The sequence below is a fragment of the Cryptomeria japonica genome, chromosome 11 (assembly GCF_030272615.1).
Source record: "Cryptomeria japonica chromosome 11, Sugi_1.0, whole genome shotgun sequence".
Lineage (NCBI taxonomy): Eukaryota > Viridiplantae > Streptophyta > Pinopsida > Cupressales > Cupressaceae > Cryptomeria > Cryptomeria japonica.
This window is the reverse complement of record NC_081415.1, coordinates 595,869,375-595,888,572: the sequence shown is the minus strand read 5'-3', so window position 1 is coordinate 595,888,572 and position 19,198 is coordinate 595,869,375. Positions and strand designations below refer to the sequence as shown.

At 34.7% G+C, this 19,198-nt stretch overlaps 1 protein-coding gene and 1 pseudogene across 1 annotated transcript; both read right to left on the bottom strand.

Annotated features, from left to right (window-relative positions):
• LOC131076305 (mannitol dehydrogenase-like) overlaps positions 1–5,724 on the bottom strand; it is a 44,545-nt pseudogene extending 38,821 nt beyond the window's left edge.
• A 2,984-nt stretch (positions 5,725–8,708) lies between these two features.
• Positions 8,709–10,789, bottom strand: LOC131076337 (mannitol dehydrogenase). The gene is made up of 5 exons (XM_058013481.2): positions 10,601–10,789; positions 10,166–10,279; positions 9,840–10,067; positions 9,274–9,713; positions 8,709–9,120 (listed from the first exon to the last, which is right to left on the bottom strand). Exons 1-5 carry the CDS (start codon positions 10,681–10,683, stop codon positions 8,921–8,923), a joined length of 1,065 nt encoding a protein of 354 aa, XP_057869464.2. The 5' UTR covers positions 10,684–10,789; the 3' UTR covers positions 8,709–8,920.
• Positions 10,790–19,198: the final 8,409 nt, after the last annotated feature.

The window sequence follows — 19,198 nt, the reverse complement described above, 5'->3', positions numbered from 1 at the left end:
CTGAAAAGTTTTCTACTTGAGCTTTAAATTATTTGAATTTCTCAAGTACTTCTTCAAATTCTTTAGAAATCAAAAAACAAATCCAAGTCTTTCTAGAGTAGTCATCATAAAAATTACATAATACCAAAAACCACTTAAGTATGCCACAGACATTGGACCACATAAATCAGAATGAAAAATATATAGAATACACTTTGATCTACTTTCACTACTATGAAAAGGACCTATTGGCAGTGGGCCAACGTCCCTCACGGGGATTCGTGACATGGTTTAACAACCTCCTGTAGATTCTACAAGTCTAGTCATTGTATCGGGCATTGACATAATGATATTTTGGTGCAACAACAACCCTAGCTTGTAACAAGTGGTATCCGAGCTTGGTCACAAGTTCAAATCACACAGGCCATGGCAAGTGACTCTGGGAGGGGGATTTTTGCCAGTGAACTAGCGTCCCTCACGGGGATTTACAACATGCTTTAATAGCCTCTTGTGGATTCTATAAGTCTAGTGTTTGTATCAAGCATTGACAGGTCGATCTTTTGGTGCAACAACAACCCTATCTTGTAATAGGACCCTTAGTACTCTTACCCATTACACATCCTTTGCATGTACCTTGCAGATTGAGTTTCAGAAGGCCAATAACCATCTTCTCCATGGATAGAAGAGCTCTGAAGTGAAGGTGAGAAAGTCTCCTATTCTATAGCTCACTCGAACTGGTAGGATCATACATAAGTTCTTGAGTTGGGCTCGTAGAAAGTCTAAATAGACTCTCTTGGTGAATATCAATCACCTTAGCTATTTTAATGCTAGAGTTATTTGGCCAAGAAAGAACTTTTTCTTCTGAGAATGCAACTTGATATCCTTTGTCCTCCAACGTTGAAATTGATACAAGGTTCCTCTTGATATATGGTACGAACAAGACATCACTAAGGTGAAGAGGGATGTCGGAGTCTAGATGTAGAGAGGTGGTTCCAACACCTTTCACTAAATAGCAAGCATCATCTCCAGTTATTATTTAAGTTGGTTTCTCTTTCCATCAAGTTAGAAAGATGCTTTCGATATCCTATAACGTATCGTGAAGTGCCACTATCAATCAACCAAGTGTTACTATTGGTTGGGATATTGCTTGAAAGAGTTGAAATGAATAGAAATCCACTTGAGTCATCTCTTGGTTTCTTGTGAGGATAGACATCATCCACATTCATAGGAGAGGCATGTAATTTTGGTCTTGTTGGACAATCACTAGGAAAGTGCCCATATTTGTCACATCTAAAGCATTGTTCATATGAGATAGATCCTTCTTCTTCTTTGATTTAGGAGCAACATCTGATTTCCTATCTTTATTTCTTTTGAAATTTCCTTTTCTCCCTTCTCTCCTTTTCCTCTTTGATGTTTGGGTAGTAAGAACATAGTTGTCTTCAATGTGAGAGCTACTACCAATACCTCTTGCTGCCAACCTGGATTCTTCTTGAGTGCAATCTTCTCTAAGGTAATCAAACTTTGGCAATTTATATCTTCCAATGATAATTTGTATGAAGGGCTCTTGAGATTATGGAAGGTCATGTAAAGCCAACATAACTAGGTCTTTGTTTTCAACTTCATCTCCTATAGCACCTAGTTGGTCCTTCAACTCGGCGATCTTCATGAAGAAGGAGATGGCAGATTCTCCTTTAGCCCTTTTAATGTGATGAAGCCATTTCCTTAATGCAAGAGCTTTCCTGGTGTTCTTCATCTCATACATGCCTTGAAGACTCTCGAACATGGCTTTGGCCATCTTTAACTTGGATATAATGGGTACAATGTGATCCTTTATGGAATCAATTAATATCTTCTTGCCCATCATGTCATTCTTCCTCCATTGTGTTTTCTCAAGTTCATTAGAAGGCTCGAGTACTTCTTTCTCCATGAAGTCGAGAATATCATTGTCTTCTAACGCAATCAAGACTCTAAACTTCCAAGAGGTGAAGTTAGAGGCATCATCAAGTCTATCCTCAACCTGGAGTCCATTCACCATTTTTGAGACTTGGTTAAAACTCCCTTAGATGAGAAGAGTAGATGAATTCTCTATTGTTTAAATAAATCTGATCATGATCTCAGTTAAAATCGCTCTGATACCATGTTAAATTTTGGATCAAAATTGAAATTGTAGAGATATAGAGCAATATTTGTGATATTACTGTTCTAATTCAAAAATTATATCAGAGTATATATCTTTCGTTGCTAAAGATATTAATTATGATAATCAATATACCTGAGTACGTTAACTCCTCACAAATGAAGCAAGTCTGCACATCAGTATCTACACAGTTAATGTATATATATACACCAGAATCTTGACAAATATTATATGGGTATAAGCAATATGACCTTCAACAAATAAATTGATTATTTATGTTTGCTCACAGTATAAATATCGTAGTATGTATATAGCACATTTAGTATATATATTGTAGGATATCTATCACACACAATAGTTAATATTCACACAACAATATATATTGCAGCCTTTTTGTTCACACACACTTAGTAGACCGATCACATATATCACAACATGTAACTACATATATATCTTCATGTGTAACTACTTAGAATTCGTATGTAGATATATTTTGTGTGTATTTCTTTTATCTATGCATCACTCTCTATCTCTCTCAATAATCTTGATCAAGGGATATATAAATACAAGCCACTGCCAATGAAATGACATGACTTTCAGTTAGGTAGGAACACTCATAGACAGAAGGTTGTGATTCATAGACAGAAGGTTGTGATTCACTTAGCAACTCGATAAGAAAATTAACTTAATCGCATAGAATTAATAATACTTAACAATCGGTTAAGATATGAAGAAAATGTATTTAGTAAGATAATGATTAGGTAAACAAAGTGATACTAACAAAACATAATAGTTAGAAAAGATATGAAATCGCTAACAACAATCATATGAAATAATTAAAATGTTAATAGAGGTTGCAATAGTGGTCAAGAGAAAGATATCTCTTGTCGCTATGACATCAACAATTGTAGCATAAATACCTAGACAATAATGAGCCCCTAAAAATTCTAACTTTGGTAGAAGTATTGAATGGATCATCAATATGGAACTTCATGAATAAGTGTAGACCACTAATTACAAATCATCTAACATGGAAAATAGCAAATGTAAAGGACCTACTTCATTTTGACATGATTCGTGGAACAAGTATGTCATGGGAGCTTCACTTAGTGAACCTCGGTTATATCATGTGCATTCTTGGCATATTAAAGAATCCCCCTATTTTCAAAACATATTTCCCTAATCCTTTTTTGTCACCCCCTCCCAATACACAACCCAAATTAAAAACCCCCTATTTTCACCAGATATTGCATTTTTTCATAGCTTGAATTAAAACGCCCCCTATTTTCACTCGATAGACAATATATTGAGCTTATTTTTTGGGATATTAAACCCCCCCATATGAATGCACATGATATTATATTGCCTAACCAGTGCAGCCCCGCGGGATATGTTCCATTGTCATCAATAGAAGAATTATAGGATGTATATTGTTACAAAGGGTATTTAGGGTCGATCAGTATATGATCATATGGAAGTTATATGGGAGCAGAATCTCCGCCCTAAAACAACCATAAAAACAAATCTCCGCCCTAAAACAACCATAAAAAAAAAATTCAATTCAACTGGGTATCACAAACACTGAAAATAATGTCCATAACATGTAGACCTACTGCATTATATAGAATACATATTTGAGGTTGTTAATATTGCCATTTCGCCACTGTAGGAGAGAATTAACTTAGCAAATATAACACTGGGAGCCGGAAATTGTAGAGGTTTATCAGAAGCACCAACAACAACAAGATTTCCATTGACTTTGAGCAAATTGAGCAACGGAGGCAGGGGATGATCGGCCGAGACAGTATCAATTATATAATCCAGCGATTTAGCTGCGTCCTTTATCTATTTCGCATCTTTGCTGATAAGGAAATCATCAGCCCCTAAAACCTCTTTGGCTTCTTTTTCTTTATTTGGGGATGTATTGATGACGGTCACATGCAGGCCAAAAGCTTTGCCAAATTTAACCGCCATGTGACCAATACCACCAAGCCCTACTACACTTAACCGACTTCCTTTCTCTGTCATTCCAAAGTACTTCATGGGGCTGTAAACAGTTATTCCAGCGCATAACAATGGGGCAACCACATCAAATTGCAGCCTTTTGGGCACTTTAATTACAAACTTGGAAACATCAAACAAATCCCACAAGTTTAAGGAGTTTTGGTTTTTTAAGGAACCCTATTATTATGAATTGGAACCCTAAAGTTGTGTTCTTAAAAATGAATTTATGATTTCTAGGAAGTTAACTTACTTTTGGTCACAGACCATTAAAGATGAGTAGCCTCCATAGGTGATAGAGCCATCAACATCTATACTATTGTAGGTCAAGACTAATTTGTCTCAGTATTGCTCTACCCCTTTTTCACAGCTGTCACAGTTATGGCAGCTGCGCACCAGGCACCCGACTCAAACACGGTCCCCCACACCAAATTTCTTTACTTGTGTTCCCACTTCAATCACAGTCCCAACGATTTCATGCCTATGATGATCAAGTTGCATTAATTTTGTCCATCTACAGCCACATAGATTATGTAAATGCACTACAAACAATAAATAGGGGTTTGTAAAAGACTTTACCATGGGACAACTGGGTATAGGTTATTATGCCATTCATTGCGGAGTGTGTGCAAATCCGAATGACAGATCCCACAGAAAGTAATTTTGAACGTTACGTCATTGGGTCTAGTCTTCCTGGAAAGTAGAATGAAATTTGATTTACTCCACCCTCCCGCATATCAATTGTTTTATAGGAAAAAAGAATCTAAATAGTTGTAGTTATATGATTTTCATATTATGTTTGGAATTAATTGTGCGAGTTTATTTCTTTGGAAGTTTTTAAAGAAGAGAACAATACAAGAGAAAAGAATATCACAAGAAAAAGAACAATCTCAGATCTATTACAAATAATATATACATAGAAGAGTCTTAGATGCACTAGAAATGATTCAACTGGTCAATCAAGTGAAGATTTAAAGTTCTATTTAGTGAGGGCTTTCAATCGAATGAGAATAAGTATAAGTTGTAATTTTTTAGGATAAAACAATGTTCAATCAATTCTATTTTAAAAGAATATGGGTTGATAAGTTTGACTCAGAATTTGTTCAGTTAAATCTTGAAAAAATTTAGTATTATTACAGTATTTAGTGTTCCATACATTTGGAAAGAACCACAATAACCTATCAAAACATTGTTAAAAAGAATAGTTAAAAATGACCAAACAAATTTTTATGTTTTTATATAAAACAAAATCTTTATATTTTAAGAAAAAACTCAAAATGAAGGTGAAAGGAGTCCCACAAAGAACCCATGTGATCAAAACCACAATAACCTCTCAGAACATTATGAAATTTGCTTCTTCTTGATGATGAATCACTGAGAGTGATTTTTGAGACTTGGATAAAACTCCCTTAGATGAGAAGAGTAGATGAATTCTATGTTGTTTAAACAAATCTGATCACGATCTCGGTTAAACTCGCTCTGATACCATGTTAAATTTTGGATCAAAATTGAAATTGTAGAGATACAGAGCAATATTTGTGATATTACTGTTCTAATTCAAAAAATATATCAGAGTATATATCTTCCGTTGCTAAAGACATCGACATCGATTATGATAATCGATATACCTGAGTATGTTAACTCCTCACAGATGAAGCAAGTCTGCACATCAATATCTACAGTCAATGTATATATATGCACTAGAATCTTGACAAATATTATATGGGTATAAGCAGTATGACCTTCAACAAATAAATTGATTATTTATGTTTGCTCATAGTATAAATATCGCAGTATGTATATATCGCATTTAGTATATATATTGTAGGATATATATCGCACACGGTAGTTAATATTCACACAACAATATATATTGTAGCCTTTTTCTTCACACACACTTAGTAGACCGATCACATATATCACAACATGTAAGTGCAGATACCTTTACGCACAACTTCTTAGAATTCGTATGTAGATATATTTTGTGTGTATTGCTATTATCTATGCACCACTCTGTATCCCTCTCAATAATCCCGATCAAGGGATATATAAATACAAGTCATTGTCAATGAAATGACACGACTTTCAATTAGGAAGGAACACGACCATAGACAAAAGGTTGCGATTCACTTAGCAATCCGATAAGAAAATTATCTTAATCGCATAGAATTAATAATACTTAACAATCAGTTAAGATATGAAGAAAATGTATTTAGTAAGACAACAATTAGGTAAACAAAACATAATAGTTAGAAAAGATATGAAATCGCTGACAACAATCATAAGAAATAATTAAAATGTTAATAGAGGTTGTGACAGTGATTAGGAGAAAGATATCTCTTGTCGCTATAACATCAACAATTATAGCATAAATTCCTAGACAATAATGAGCCTTTAAGCATTCAAACTTTGGTAGAAGTGTCGAATGGATCATCAATATGGAACTTCATGAATAAGTGTAGACCACTAATTACGAATCATCTAACATGGAAAATAGAAAATGTAAAGGACCTACTTCATTCTGGCATGATTCGTGGAACAAGTATGTCATGGGAGCTTCACTTAGTGAACCTGGGTTATATCATGTGCATTCATTGCATACTAAAGATTCCCCTTATTTTCAAAAAACATTGCCCTAATCCTTTTTTGTCACCCCCTCCCAATAGACAACCCAAATTGAAAACCCCCTATTTTCACTAGATATTGTATTTTTTCATAGCCTGAATTAAAAAACCCCCTATTTTCACTCGATAGAAAATATATTGAGCTTATTTTTTGGGATATTAAACCCCCCCCCATATGAATACACATGATATAATATTGCCTAACCAGTGAAGCCCCCATGGGGTATGCTCCATTGTCATCAATAGAAGAATTGCATGATACGTATATTGCTATAGAGGGTATTTATGGTCGATCAGTAAATGATCATATGGGAGCAGAATTATGTGAAATTTTAATGGATTTTTTTTGAAATGCTTGATAATGCCACACACATATGTTTGAGGAGGGAGATAGAAAAAAGACAAACCATACTAAGGAGGAGGACAAAATAATATGGTGTGCAACCACATTTGGTGAATAATCAACTAAATTAGGATATGAGGTGTCAACAATTGAGATGGATAAATACCCTTGGCCACCCGAGCTATGTTGGAACAAGGACATATTACGAAAGGTCGGGGCTTTTGCATGGCTGGTAATGGAAAACAAGATTCTGACAGGAGAATGGTTGGAGAAGATGGAATTTGCAAGACGTTTTTGGTGCCCCTCTTACAAATCTCAAATAGAAATCACCGATCATCTATTTGTTCAGTGTGAATTTTCTAATCAAATATGGAAGAAATTTCAAGTCATGCTTCCATGGGAAGGTCCATTGTTGAATAGAGTTAGAGATATTTCTAAATTGACAGAATCACTATGAAGAATCTTTATGGAGTGTTATGTGGTAGGAAATGCCTGCAATCATAATCTAGTACATATGGCAGGAGTGGAATGCAATAATTTTTAGGGAGGAAGAAAATTGGAATTAGCGAAGACCAGAATTTGGTGGTTACAAGGAGGAAATGTAACCAATACACTATTTGGGATGATCAAATTACAACAAGATGGAATCACTTAATAGTTCTGAAAGGGGATATAGTCAAACATAGGGTGAATCATAGCAATGTGAAATTGGAATTGCCCCCTGCAAGTAGATTAAAGCTAAATTTTGATGGGGCATCTAAATCTAACCCTGTCCGCTTGGGATGTGGATTCATGATCACATAGGGAAGCCTTTATGGCTAGGGGTAGTTAAGGAACTAGATGGTAGCAATAACGAGGTTGAGTTCAAAGCTCTCTATGAAGGCTTTAAATGGTGCAAGCAAAAAAATAAATAGATATATAGATATTGAGGGGGACTCGTTAATTATAATCAATGCAATATCCTCGAGCAAAGCGATAAGTTAGAAACTTCAACAGTGGGTTGTGAGTATAAGGGAGATCCTTGCAGACATGGATAACTTCTCCATTAAGCATGTATATCGGGAGGCAAATTAGGCTATCTACTTCCTATCAAAAATGACGATTGATGGGACTATTTCAGTAATTATGAAAGATATTGGACACTGGGAAGATCTATGAAAGATTATTGACCGGGAAAGAGGTGTCTGACAGGTGGCAAATGGCACACTCCAAGAAGTTGTGGAGGCCATCCGCATTTTGATGCATAATCTTTGTAACTAGCTATGTAATCTTTTCTATATCATCAATGAAAAGGGAGCTACCCCATGATAGCAATTTGCCTATATATATACATGGGTTAAACCAGATAAGAAAAAATCTTAAAGATAACCCTGCATTTAAATTGCATTTGAAACATTAATCAATGTATTGCCAATTTGTGAAACCCTTGGAACTTGGAAAATGGTAAAATATTTTGTGAATAGCATAGTTCATTGGGACATGCATAGAAGGTACAACTAGTTGCAATTTGAAGTGGTATATTTGAATTAATGGTAAATGATGTAACACTACTGCAAATACATTCTATAACTTTACATAAAATAAATAACATTTACACAAAATTCAATCAACACATACAAATAAATTAATAAATTGTTAACATTGTAAATATATTTCTATTTAAATTAACAACATAAATCCCAATTATTTAAAACAAAAAACTCTTACACTTGGTTTTTTTTTTTTTAGGGGATCGGGATTAAGTCTCTTTCTCAACATTTTTTAATGTTTTTTTAAATCGAATCTTCTCGGACTAAATCCGATTACTTCAAAAACTAAATGGAATCTTCTTATGGTTTAAACCTTAAAACTCTCAGTATTGTCAATAACAAATCGATATTTAACATCTCCCTTCTCCAGCCTTTCCATTGCTGTGTTGACATAATCAATAGATATCTTTTCTATGCTGCATGAAATGTTGTGCTCTGCACAGAAGTCCATCATCTCCTGCGTTTCCTTAATTCCACCAATTAAGCTACCTGCAACTAATCTCCGCCCTAAAACAACCATAAAAACAAATTTCAATCCAACTGGGTAACACGAAAACTGAAAATAATGTCCATAACGTGCAGACCTACTGCATTATATACAATACATATTTGAAGTTGTTAATATTGCCATTTTGCCACTATAGGAGGGAATTAACTTACCAAATATAACACTGGGAGCAGGAAATTGTAGAGGTTTATCAGGAACGCCAACTACAACAAGCTTTCCATTGACTTTGAGCAAATTGAGCAATGGCGGCAGGGGATGATCGGCTGAGACAGTATCAATTATATAATCCAGCGATTTAGCTGCGTCCTTCATCTGTTTCGCATCTTTGCTGATAAGGAAATCATCAGCCCCCAAAACCTCTTTGGCTTCTTTTTCTTTGTTTGGGGATGTACTGATGACGGTCACATGCAGACCAAATGCTTTGCCAAATTTAACCGCCATATGACCAAGACCACCAAGCCCCACTACGCCTAACCGACTTCCTTTCTCTGTCATTCCAAAATACTTCATGGGGCTGTAAACAGTTATTCCAGCGCATAACAATGGGGCAGCCGCATCAAATGGCAGGCTCTCGGGCACTTTAATTACAAACCTGGAAACATCTCACAAATCCCACAAGTTTAAGGAGTTTTGGCTTGTTTAGAAACCCTATTATTATGAATTGGAACCCTAAAGATGTGTTAATAATGAATTTATCAGTTGTAGGAAGTTGACTTACTTCTGGTCACAGACCATTAAAGATGAGTAGCCTCCATAGGTGATAGAGCCATCGACATCTATACCGTTGTAGGTCAAGACATATTTGTCACAGTATTGCTCTACCCCTTTTTCACAGCTGTCACAGTTATGGCAGCTGCGTACCAGGCACCCCACTCCAACACGGTCCCCCACGCCAAATTTCTTTACTTGTGTTCCCACTTCAATCACAGTCCCAACGATTTCATGCCTGTGATGATCAAGTTGCATTAATTTTGTGCATCTACAACCACATAGATTATGCAAATGCACTACAAAAAATAAATAGGGGTTTGTAAAAGACTTTACCCTGGGACAACTGGGTATAGGGTGTTATGCCATTCGTTGCGGAGTTTGTGCAAATCCGAATGACAGATCCCACAGAAAGCAATTTTGAACGTTACGTCATTGGGTTCAGTCTTCCTGAAAAGTAGAATGAAATTTGATTTACTCCACCCTCCCTTTCAAAAATGAATCGCTAAGTACAATCCAAAACATCGATAAAAATTGCATATATCTGAATATAAAAATGATCTTTTAAATATTACAAACTGTCAAAAAAAACTCATTCCAGAAATATTGTCGTCCTCCATAAACAAATGAAGCTCCTTAAATACGGAACTACAAACCACGAATTTAAAATATGTACATATAACCAGAACTAAGAAACACTAAATCTTGATGACCCAAAAAACTTAATTCCCTTAAACCCGTTATAAAATTAATGCAGAGAGTATTCATTACCTGCGAGTAAAGTTAAAAGGCGAAAGAACACCAGATTCATCTCTGGCTGCCAATCCCTGAACATCGAATCCTTTTTCTGCCATTCTTACTGGTATATAACTGATTTCAAGAAAAACTAAGATTTGCAAGAGATGACAAAAGGTCAGCGAGAACAAAGTGTAAGCATACAACCATTTACAAAAAGCAGTGGCTATGCATGCGTATTTATTATTGGAGTGGTCGGTAAAAGAAAGTTCCAGTAGGATGATAAAAAAGCCAATTTGTAATTTGTTTCAAAGTGTTTCTCGTCATCAGTGATGTATTCATCTGGTAATGATATCTTGTTTGACAAGAAAGTATTCATCTGAAAATGATAACTTGTTTGACAAGGAAGTGATACAACACGGCTCAGTCAGAAATATAAAGACAGTCGGGCTTATATTTTCTATGGCAACGAAGTCGTAGAAGGCAGGCCATTAAAACATAAAAGATGGTCGGTCTTACAAAAAAGAATGACTTTCTTTAATGATACAATATTATTATTTATTGTAAATATTTTTTAAAGATTGTTGTCAGCAACATTCTCAATTTATTAATTATTTTGTACTAATCAAGTTGATTATTAAATTGAGATGTATATATCTGAACTTAATGAGTTGGGTCTAGCTGAATTGGCAAGATATTCCAATTGTAAAGCTTGAGGTTATGAGGTCTAGTCTCCCCAACCCACATGTTATTGGAGAACCAATCAGACTAGTGGGATATATATTTTTAAACTTAATATATTATAGAAATAATTTATCTATAATTGACTTTAAAAAATTGGTGTTATAGAAGAAATAGAATTTTTAGATTTTTTTTTAATCATTTAATATATATAAAATAATTTAATAATTTTTAATCATAAATTTAAAAAAATTTCATCTAGTCATTTTAAAAAATGCCTATTTTCACTCTAATGTTTATATTGTACAATTTTATAATTATCAATACTTATTTTATTAGGATGAGTTATAATTGATATTACATAAATATAACTCAAATGAAGTTTATAATCTCTACTTGTCCCTTACATAGTAGAATCGAATCCTTTAAGATCTGCTTCTAGTTTTGTTCCCATGCTAAGTTATTATGGACTACAATTTTTACCTACAACCTGCCCTTTTTTAGTTCCCTTCATCTTGGAAAGTTTCTCTTCTTGGTTTATTAGCTTCCCATAACAATTTTTATCTCATGTAATCTTATCATACCCAAATATATTTAGAATTTTAGATTTCTAGTGACACTGCATGAGGTTGAAATTCAAATCATTTTCTCTAGCCATCTAGATAAATTGAAGTTTATAATCTCTTTAGCTGAATATGGTACTAATAATGATACTAAATCAGGTTACAAGCCCAAGATCTTCTCTCCTAGCTCAAGGATAAGGTTTCATTTCTAGGAAAACAATCTTCTTAGACCATACTCTCTAGTCCTATTCAACAAGTGGTATAACTTAATTACGTTCAGTGTAGGACATGTTTTGTTTCATGAGTTGGTTCATGTCTACAAGTTTCTTTTATTCTGTTTGGGGTTGTACTTGTTCTTGTTACTCTCTAGCACAATTGTGTTATGTGTTGGATACAATAGTGTTGCTGCTATTATGAATTTCTTGTTATGCGACTGGGACTTTTTTCTCCACTATTTTCCAAAAAATTGCTTGGACAAGTTCCTTGTGGTTTCTGTTTAGCAGATATGGACATATACAACATGGTTTTTCAATCTCCATGCTTATTAGGATCATACAGTATGTTTTTAGCTAGTGGATAGTGTCATATAGGACACCTAGAATCTGAAGCCAAGATCTGGTCTGTGTATGCAGAATTTTTGTATCTTTAATTTTAATCATTAATATATAACCGTTGCGGCTGTGATTTAACAAAAAAAAGAGTATGCATTCCTTTCATTTAAAAAGGTAAATTCTTATAGAAACACAGAGGCCTGTAGGTGGAAATCATTAATGAGTTTAAGGGGTAAACAAGTTAATTTATTTAGTTATTACCATTAATTTAAAATAATTTAATAGACCTCTTTCTATTTTGTGAGATAAAATGTACCAACAATCTATAATACTCATGCGGCCCAAAATTACTTTTAGACCATTAATTTTCATTGATGTCAACAATTGAAAAGAATTTTCAAGCCGCATGATAATTACAACTTGTAGGTACATTTTACCTCATGGAATACAATGATGGTCAATAAATTATATTTTGAATCAATGGTGGAAACTAAAGATTTCTGATATAACCCTGAAGTAACTAATACTTATGATATATTATTGGTGAATCAATTTAGATTTCTACAATAAATTATAAAATTTTGGCGAATCTAATCCAATCATGTATCAAATATTGTGGTGGATCTTTGAGTTCAAAAATTTAATAGAATAAATTCTCTAACGATTTAGGAAAGACTAAAATAAAATTTTGTAAATATGTGGTGATTTAGGTCACTTTTAAACTTGAACTATTAGCCACCAAAGAAATCTCTACTATGATGTCAAATTGATAAAATATTTATAATATCCCTAATTAGCTATATTATATTGGTATTAGATTCAAGATCTTCAGGTTAAGCCTTGTAGAGCATGGTGGGCTCGTAATGTCCTTATTGGACAAAATCTCACTATGTTGTTGTGGTGGAGATTCTTGTCGGGTGTGTAGCCAAGGTTGAGACCTATGCACAATCAACCAACCACATGTCCATAAGGGCCTTGTCTCCAAGAACTTTGATGGGACGGCAACCTCACCCTTAACAGTAGCGGGTTCTTTTCCTTAACTATCCAAACTTTTGGAACAATGGTTTCTTAGCTTTTTATTGTTGTGATATCCTTGATAGATGAAAACCATGTATGTTGCAGTGTGTGAATATTCATTGGGCTTGTATCCAAGGCTAGAAACCACTGACAATGGGGTAGTCATGTATACATGAGAGGGTTTGCCCCTACGTGCTCTAGTGAAACAATAACCTACCCTTAACTCTAGTGGACACTATAACTTTTGGTATAATGGTCACTTTGCTTAGTATTTGTGCCTTGATATTTCCTAAAAGGAATCAAAAGTTGACATATTTTGGTTTAAAGTGAATACTGAATATAACAACTATACATAGACACGAATTACTAGATGAAGACAAGGCTTAATTAATTTTTGAAGTAGTGATTTATTTAAAAGAAAACTAGAGAGAGATGACTCAAGAACTTAAAGATGAAATGGCGATGATGATGAAAGATGTGTAAGTTCAATTTATTTTTTTAAGTTCTAGAATCACCTACTCAAAAAGGAAGTCTAGTAGGCATTAACCAAGTGGTTGATTTTTCGCCCAATCCCTTCCAACCAAAAATCACTTAAAAGAGATAAGATCCCACAAAAGGAGAGCTAATAGAGATAAAAGAGGATGTTTTTAGCTCTTGATGTTGAATGGAAATTCTTACATCAATAAATTTGGTATGATTTATTATTTCCTATATGTTGCAACTTCAAATTCTAAAATGATCCTCAAACTGAGAAGAAACTAATTCATAATTAGTTTTACAATAAATTATAGTAATATTTGGCAAGGTTATTGCTCCTATTTTTTATGGGATACAAAATTATTCAACCTATCTTTGGATATAGAAAGTCACTACCTACGTATCTCTAAATATAATGTATGAAGATGAAGACATCAAGTTTTCCTTCCTCTATCTAGAAGGTATAGCCCATGAGTTATAGTACCATGGCATAATAACACAAGGGTATAGTTTCATCACTTCTTTTGAAGAGTTTATTTAAAGGTTGATAGAAATATTTGAGAAGGTTGATCCATAAATTTACTTTCAAGAATTAATATAGTGAAAACACTACATAGGTGACTTTCAAAGGATAACTATTCTTAATCTATTTAAGAAAAAGATCATGATTCTATTCTTAAAAGAATTAGTAGAGCCATTGAAAGGATTAGTCAAGGTACTGGAGCCTTCCACTTTTAAAGAGGCAATTAAAAGGGCCCTTGCTTTCTTGTCTTTCTTACCTCAAATTAAATCATATGCTAATATTCCTATAAACTTGAAGAAGTTTGGACAAAAGGGATAGGATTTTACTATTATTAAAAAGATACACGAAGATAATTGAAATGAACTTAAGAGGAAGAAATTTTATTTCTATTGTAAGTAGCCGCATCGGAGAAAGGGAACAAGTGATTCAACAAAGGTTATGTGTGCTAAATAAAAATTAGGTTAGATGGGGAAATATACTAATTTTAAGATTTAAAATTTGACTGATGAAGGAGAAGATAGAGCTGAAGGAACTCTTGTAGCTCTCACTAAAACTCAAATGTATAGTCCATTAAAAATTTGTAAAGTCTTTACATAGGTTAGAGGATTATTGTCTTGATCAATAGTGGTGGAATCCATAAATTTATTGATGGTTTTTAAGTGTAAAGGAGAGGCTTGGTAGCTAAGAGTTTCAAGGGATTCAATATGATTATGGTTAATGTGTTTTCGATACTATGCACACAAATATTTTAGTAGCTAAAAATTATTCTTAGAGAACATTCAACATGTAAGGATATCTAAATGGTCAAATTGGAAGATACTAACATGGTTCTTGATGTACAATAGCTACAATCTATGGGAAAATTACAAAAAACCTAACAATCAATGGAATTGAAATTGAAAGGTGAAGGAAAGAAAATAGTTTTAAAGGGAATATGAAATGGAGCATCCCAAGTAATTACTACTAAAAGGATGGAAAGATATTTTATAAGAGGATATGTAGCTTGGGTTAGACCTCTACCTGATCACACAAAAATAGTCATCCATGATCAAGAATGATTCTTACCATACTAACTTGCAAGTTGTGTTGGACAAGCATGGATTTTTTTCAAGATATACCCTAAGGAATACCACTTAATTGATGGTTCTAGAATATCATTGAGCTTGAAATTGGTATTTGAACTTGATGATAACCACTCTTATCATTACCCTAAGATCCAGAAGAGATAAATCAAGAAAATAACAAAGGATCTTATTGATATGGGCAACATAGGGCCAAGATATAGTCCTTTTTCCTCTTCATTAGTGTTGGTGAAGAAAACAATGACATCATGAGTGTGTATTTAATATCAATCATTAAATAATAAATTTTAATCAAGAACAAATAGTGCTCTTTCCCCTTTGGAACAACCCACTATCATCAACTAACATTATGCAACATTGGAATCCCAACACAAAGGCTCATTTCTCTCCTTTTCAAGTGCCTCTTAATGATCTACCCTATAACATACCTATACAATCAATTTTTCAGAATGACAACCCACTTTATTGTGCACACTCTTTTTTCTTTCTTTTATTTTCTCTCTAAAATTTTATTTCCTCTCATGTGGCCTATTTAATATTATTTTATACTACCATACACCCATTATGCTAATTCTATCAACTAAAAACTTTCAAGCTTCTCCATTATCTATATTAAAATTATATTTATTTAAAATATCTACACTATTATATTTTTTTGGTGCTTCTCTCTATTTATTTTTCAATTTTCCATCCTCTTGGTTCACTTATATTCCCTTTTCCATCTTTTGTTTTGATGTGCACCCATAACTTTTTACCTTGCCACATGTCTATGTTGATGTATTCCAAATTTGACAGTGTTTAACTCCTTCAAATTTGGGAGTTAAGTTCATGAAAAGGTGTTTAATGGGTGTTGAGGAAGGGTATTTTAATGTTTGCTAAGTGCTTTTAAATTCAAATAGATTCTCAACCATTTATTTTCTACCTAGACCTTAGTTGAAACTAAAATTACAAAAAAAAGTACCAATTATAAATTTCCTACATATGTTGAAAATTAAGAAAGAGAACTAAAATATCAAGTTATTTATGCATCAATTTAGATTTTTATATACTATCATGTTCCCATTAGATAAATTGGGTAAGGGCTCGAACCCTTTACATAGCAACCATGGAACTATAGAGAGGGGGGAACTCTTTACACAACAACCATAGGGTGGTAGAGAGGGGACTCACGAGATGTGAGAGACCCAAAAAACAAACTACCAAAAGACTACCATAAAACAACCAGAAACTAGTCACCAAAACAAAAGAATTGGAAATAAGAGAAGACTAGAAAACACCATGAAACCATCTATACTATCATGTTATAACAATTAAATTTTATCTATTTTTTCTTCTTCTTATTGATTAGTTTCAAATCCTTCCTAAAACACACACAATCAAGTGAACTTATTATTTTAATTATAATACCATTTTGTGCATAATTTACAATTGTTAATTTATATTTTCTCCTTCAAGTTGTACTTTTTTTTTTTTTAATGAATAGGCCTTCTCAATTAGATAAAAATATTAAAGTACATATTCACAATAAAAGGTTGGGGAATACAAGATCACCCCGCGAGAGTCACACGACAAGAAGGCAGAGTCAAAAAATAAAGCTATTCATAAAAAACCTCCTTAAGTAGCCAAACAAGAGATAGCTAAGGAGGGAGGATATGGATCATCTTTATTGTTGCATACATCAGTGGGGCTAGGATCTAGGTCTAGCACGGACCATCCATCTTCAGGGTCTTTTTGTTCTTTTCCTTCCTCCCGCCTGGGAGGCGAAATAGCCAGAGCTAGGCGAGGAAACTTGGAGGTGGTGGCCCTAGGCCACCCAGAGCCATCACTAGCAACAAGAGCCAAAGTAACAGGAGCAGCAGAAGGCCACCCCGGAGTAGAGCCATGTCGTGGAGGAGAAGTCGAGTGGAACCTCCACACGTCATCTCTCCCACCGGAGGAGTGGCAAGGAGCCTGGGACCGCGGGGTCTGAGAGAACTAGGAAGACGAACTTCGGCAACGGCGGTGGCCATGGGGCAGAGTGCAGTTAGCAGAAACAAAATCTTGCGGGACTCTAGCAACCGCACAAGGGGTGTTTCCCCAATGTTGAAGGAGATCCTGTAAGTGGTTCACCTCAAGAGCCACTTTATCTTCTTGTACCTGAATCTTAATTAATACATTATTGCGCAAGCTTTAGCATAAAGTGAGACATTGATATTGAAAGAGTTGTGAGTAAAAAGAACTACATTTCTATCTTTCCAAAGAGTAAATAGGATCTCCATTCTGAAATCATGCCAGATCTGGGAAAAATTGAAGGGGATTCTAGGTGAATCTCCCAGAAGAGTCATATGCCAAGAAAAGGGCTCAGGCAGAAAGAAATCATGGATCCATCTCCAATATTGTTGAGCTCTTCTACATAACCAAAAAATGTGCATAAAAGTTTCTAGGTGACCATAAAAAGGGAACAGGGGATTAGGACCCCAATTGCTTAAGTCTGGAACCCAAAGGCAACCCTTGAAAAAGAACACAACAAGAAAAGTGTGCAATCTTAGGTTCAGTGGTGGTGGACCAAACAATAAGAAACTTGAGTCTCCAGGATTTCTGAGAAGACTGGAAGTACCACCACTGGTTAAGAATATGGACCATAGGCAAATGAGGAACCAACTAGAGATAACCCATATTAGGTTTGTAGCTTGTGAAAGGGGTCCAAGTATGCCACTTCCAATCCTTCCACCAAGGTCAGACATATTGAATGCCAAGCTTATGTAACAAATGTTAGGGTAAGGCCAAAACCAGAAGGTCATAAGTCTGTCAATCAGGTCGAGACAGATGAAACTGGACGTGGAGGTCATCTCATTATCAAAGAATCATAGAAAATCTAGAAAATAGATCCTTAGGTGTTCGAATGCCCTGTTTATGAAAACACAGAGCACTAACACCCTAGATTTTGGCTAGCAGTAACCCTTGAACCTTAAAAAAGAGGTGACCACCAGAGGTTGTGTTGATTCATGGAGATCCCATCATGAACACCATCACCCGTCCACTGAATCCAAGGCTTAATAGCTTCCCAAGAATGCCAAATTATTTTAACAACAAAAGTACCCTGGATATGAATAGGGTCTTTCATAATGAGTAGGGTTTGAAAACCAATCCCCTTCCAAGCCGGCCTATTGGCAACAAATCCTGAAGAAATGCAATTCCGAAGAAGGATTTTCCAAGCCTTGTCGCCAGATAAGGTTTTGTTGATCCATTTAGCACATAAGGAAAGTCCTTGTTTCTAGGTAGAAATAAGGTCGAGCACTCCGAACTCCTTGGGAAGGCAACAATACTCCCAAGCGACTATATGAAAACCTTGATGGTTGGAACTAGAGGCCCAAATAAAATATCACATAAGTCTTTCAAACTTCATTTAAGAGGACTTAGAAGGAGCCCAACATGAAGAGTAATAAACATGAGTGGCAGCCAAAACCTTCGAACAAATTGGAAATTTACCAACCAGACAGAGAGGCCTGGTTATCCAATAGGCCAACTTTTTCTCAATCCTGACTAAAACAACATTCCAAAGATCCAAAGGCAAAGCTTGAAAGGCAAAAGGGATGCCTAGAAAGTAATTATTTTTGCCATGATGAATTCATTTCCAGCCATATTAAAGAATCCAAGGTAGGGCGAGAAGAAAAGACTGCCTATAACATTGTGTCTTGTGCCATTGAATGGCTGAGCCAGAAGCCAACCAAAAGGTGTCCAGACATTGAAGAGCAACCTAA

What these genes read in the sequence shown, in the direction of transcription:
- LOC131076337 (XM_058013481.2), bottom strand. Translation starts at nt 10,683, where the DNA reads ATGGCAGAAAAAGGATTCGATGTTCAGGGATTGGCAGCCAGAGATGAA. An exon ending in CTATACCCAGTTGTCCCAGG is followed by an intron (nt 10,068 to 10,165) that starts GTAAAGTCTTTT and finishes TGATCATCACAG; the next exon opens with GCATGAAATCGTTGGGACTG. An exon ending in TTAATGGTCTGTGACCAGAA is followed by an intron (nt 9,714 to 9,839) that starts GTAAGTCAACTT and finishes AGATGTTTCCAG; the next exon opens with GTTTGTAATTAAAGTGCCCG.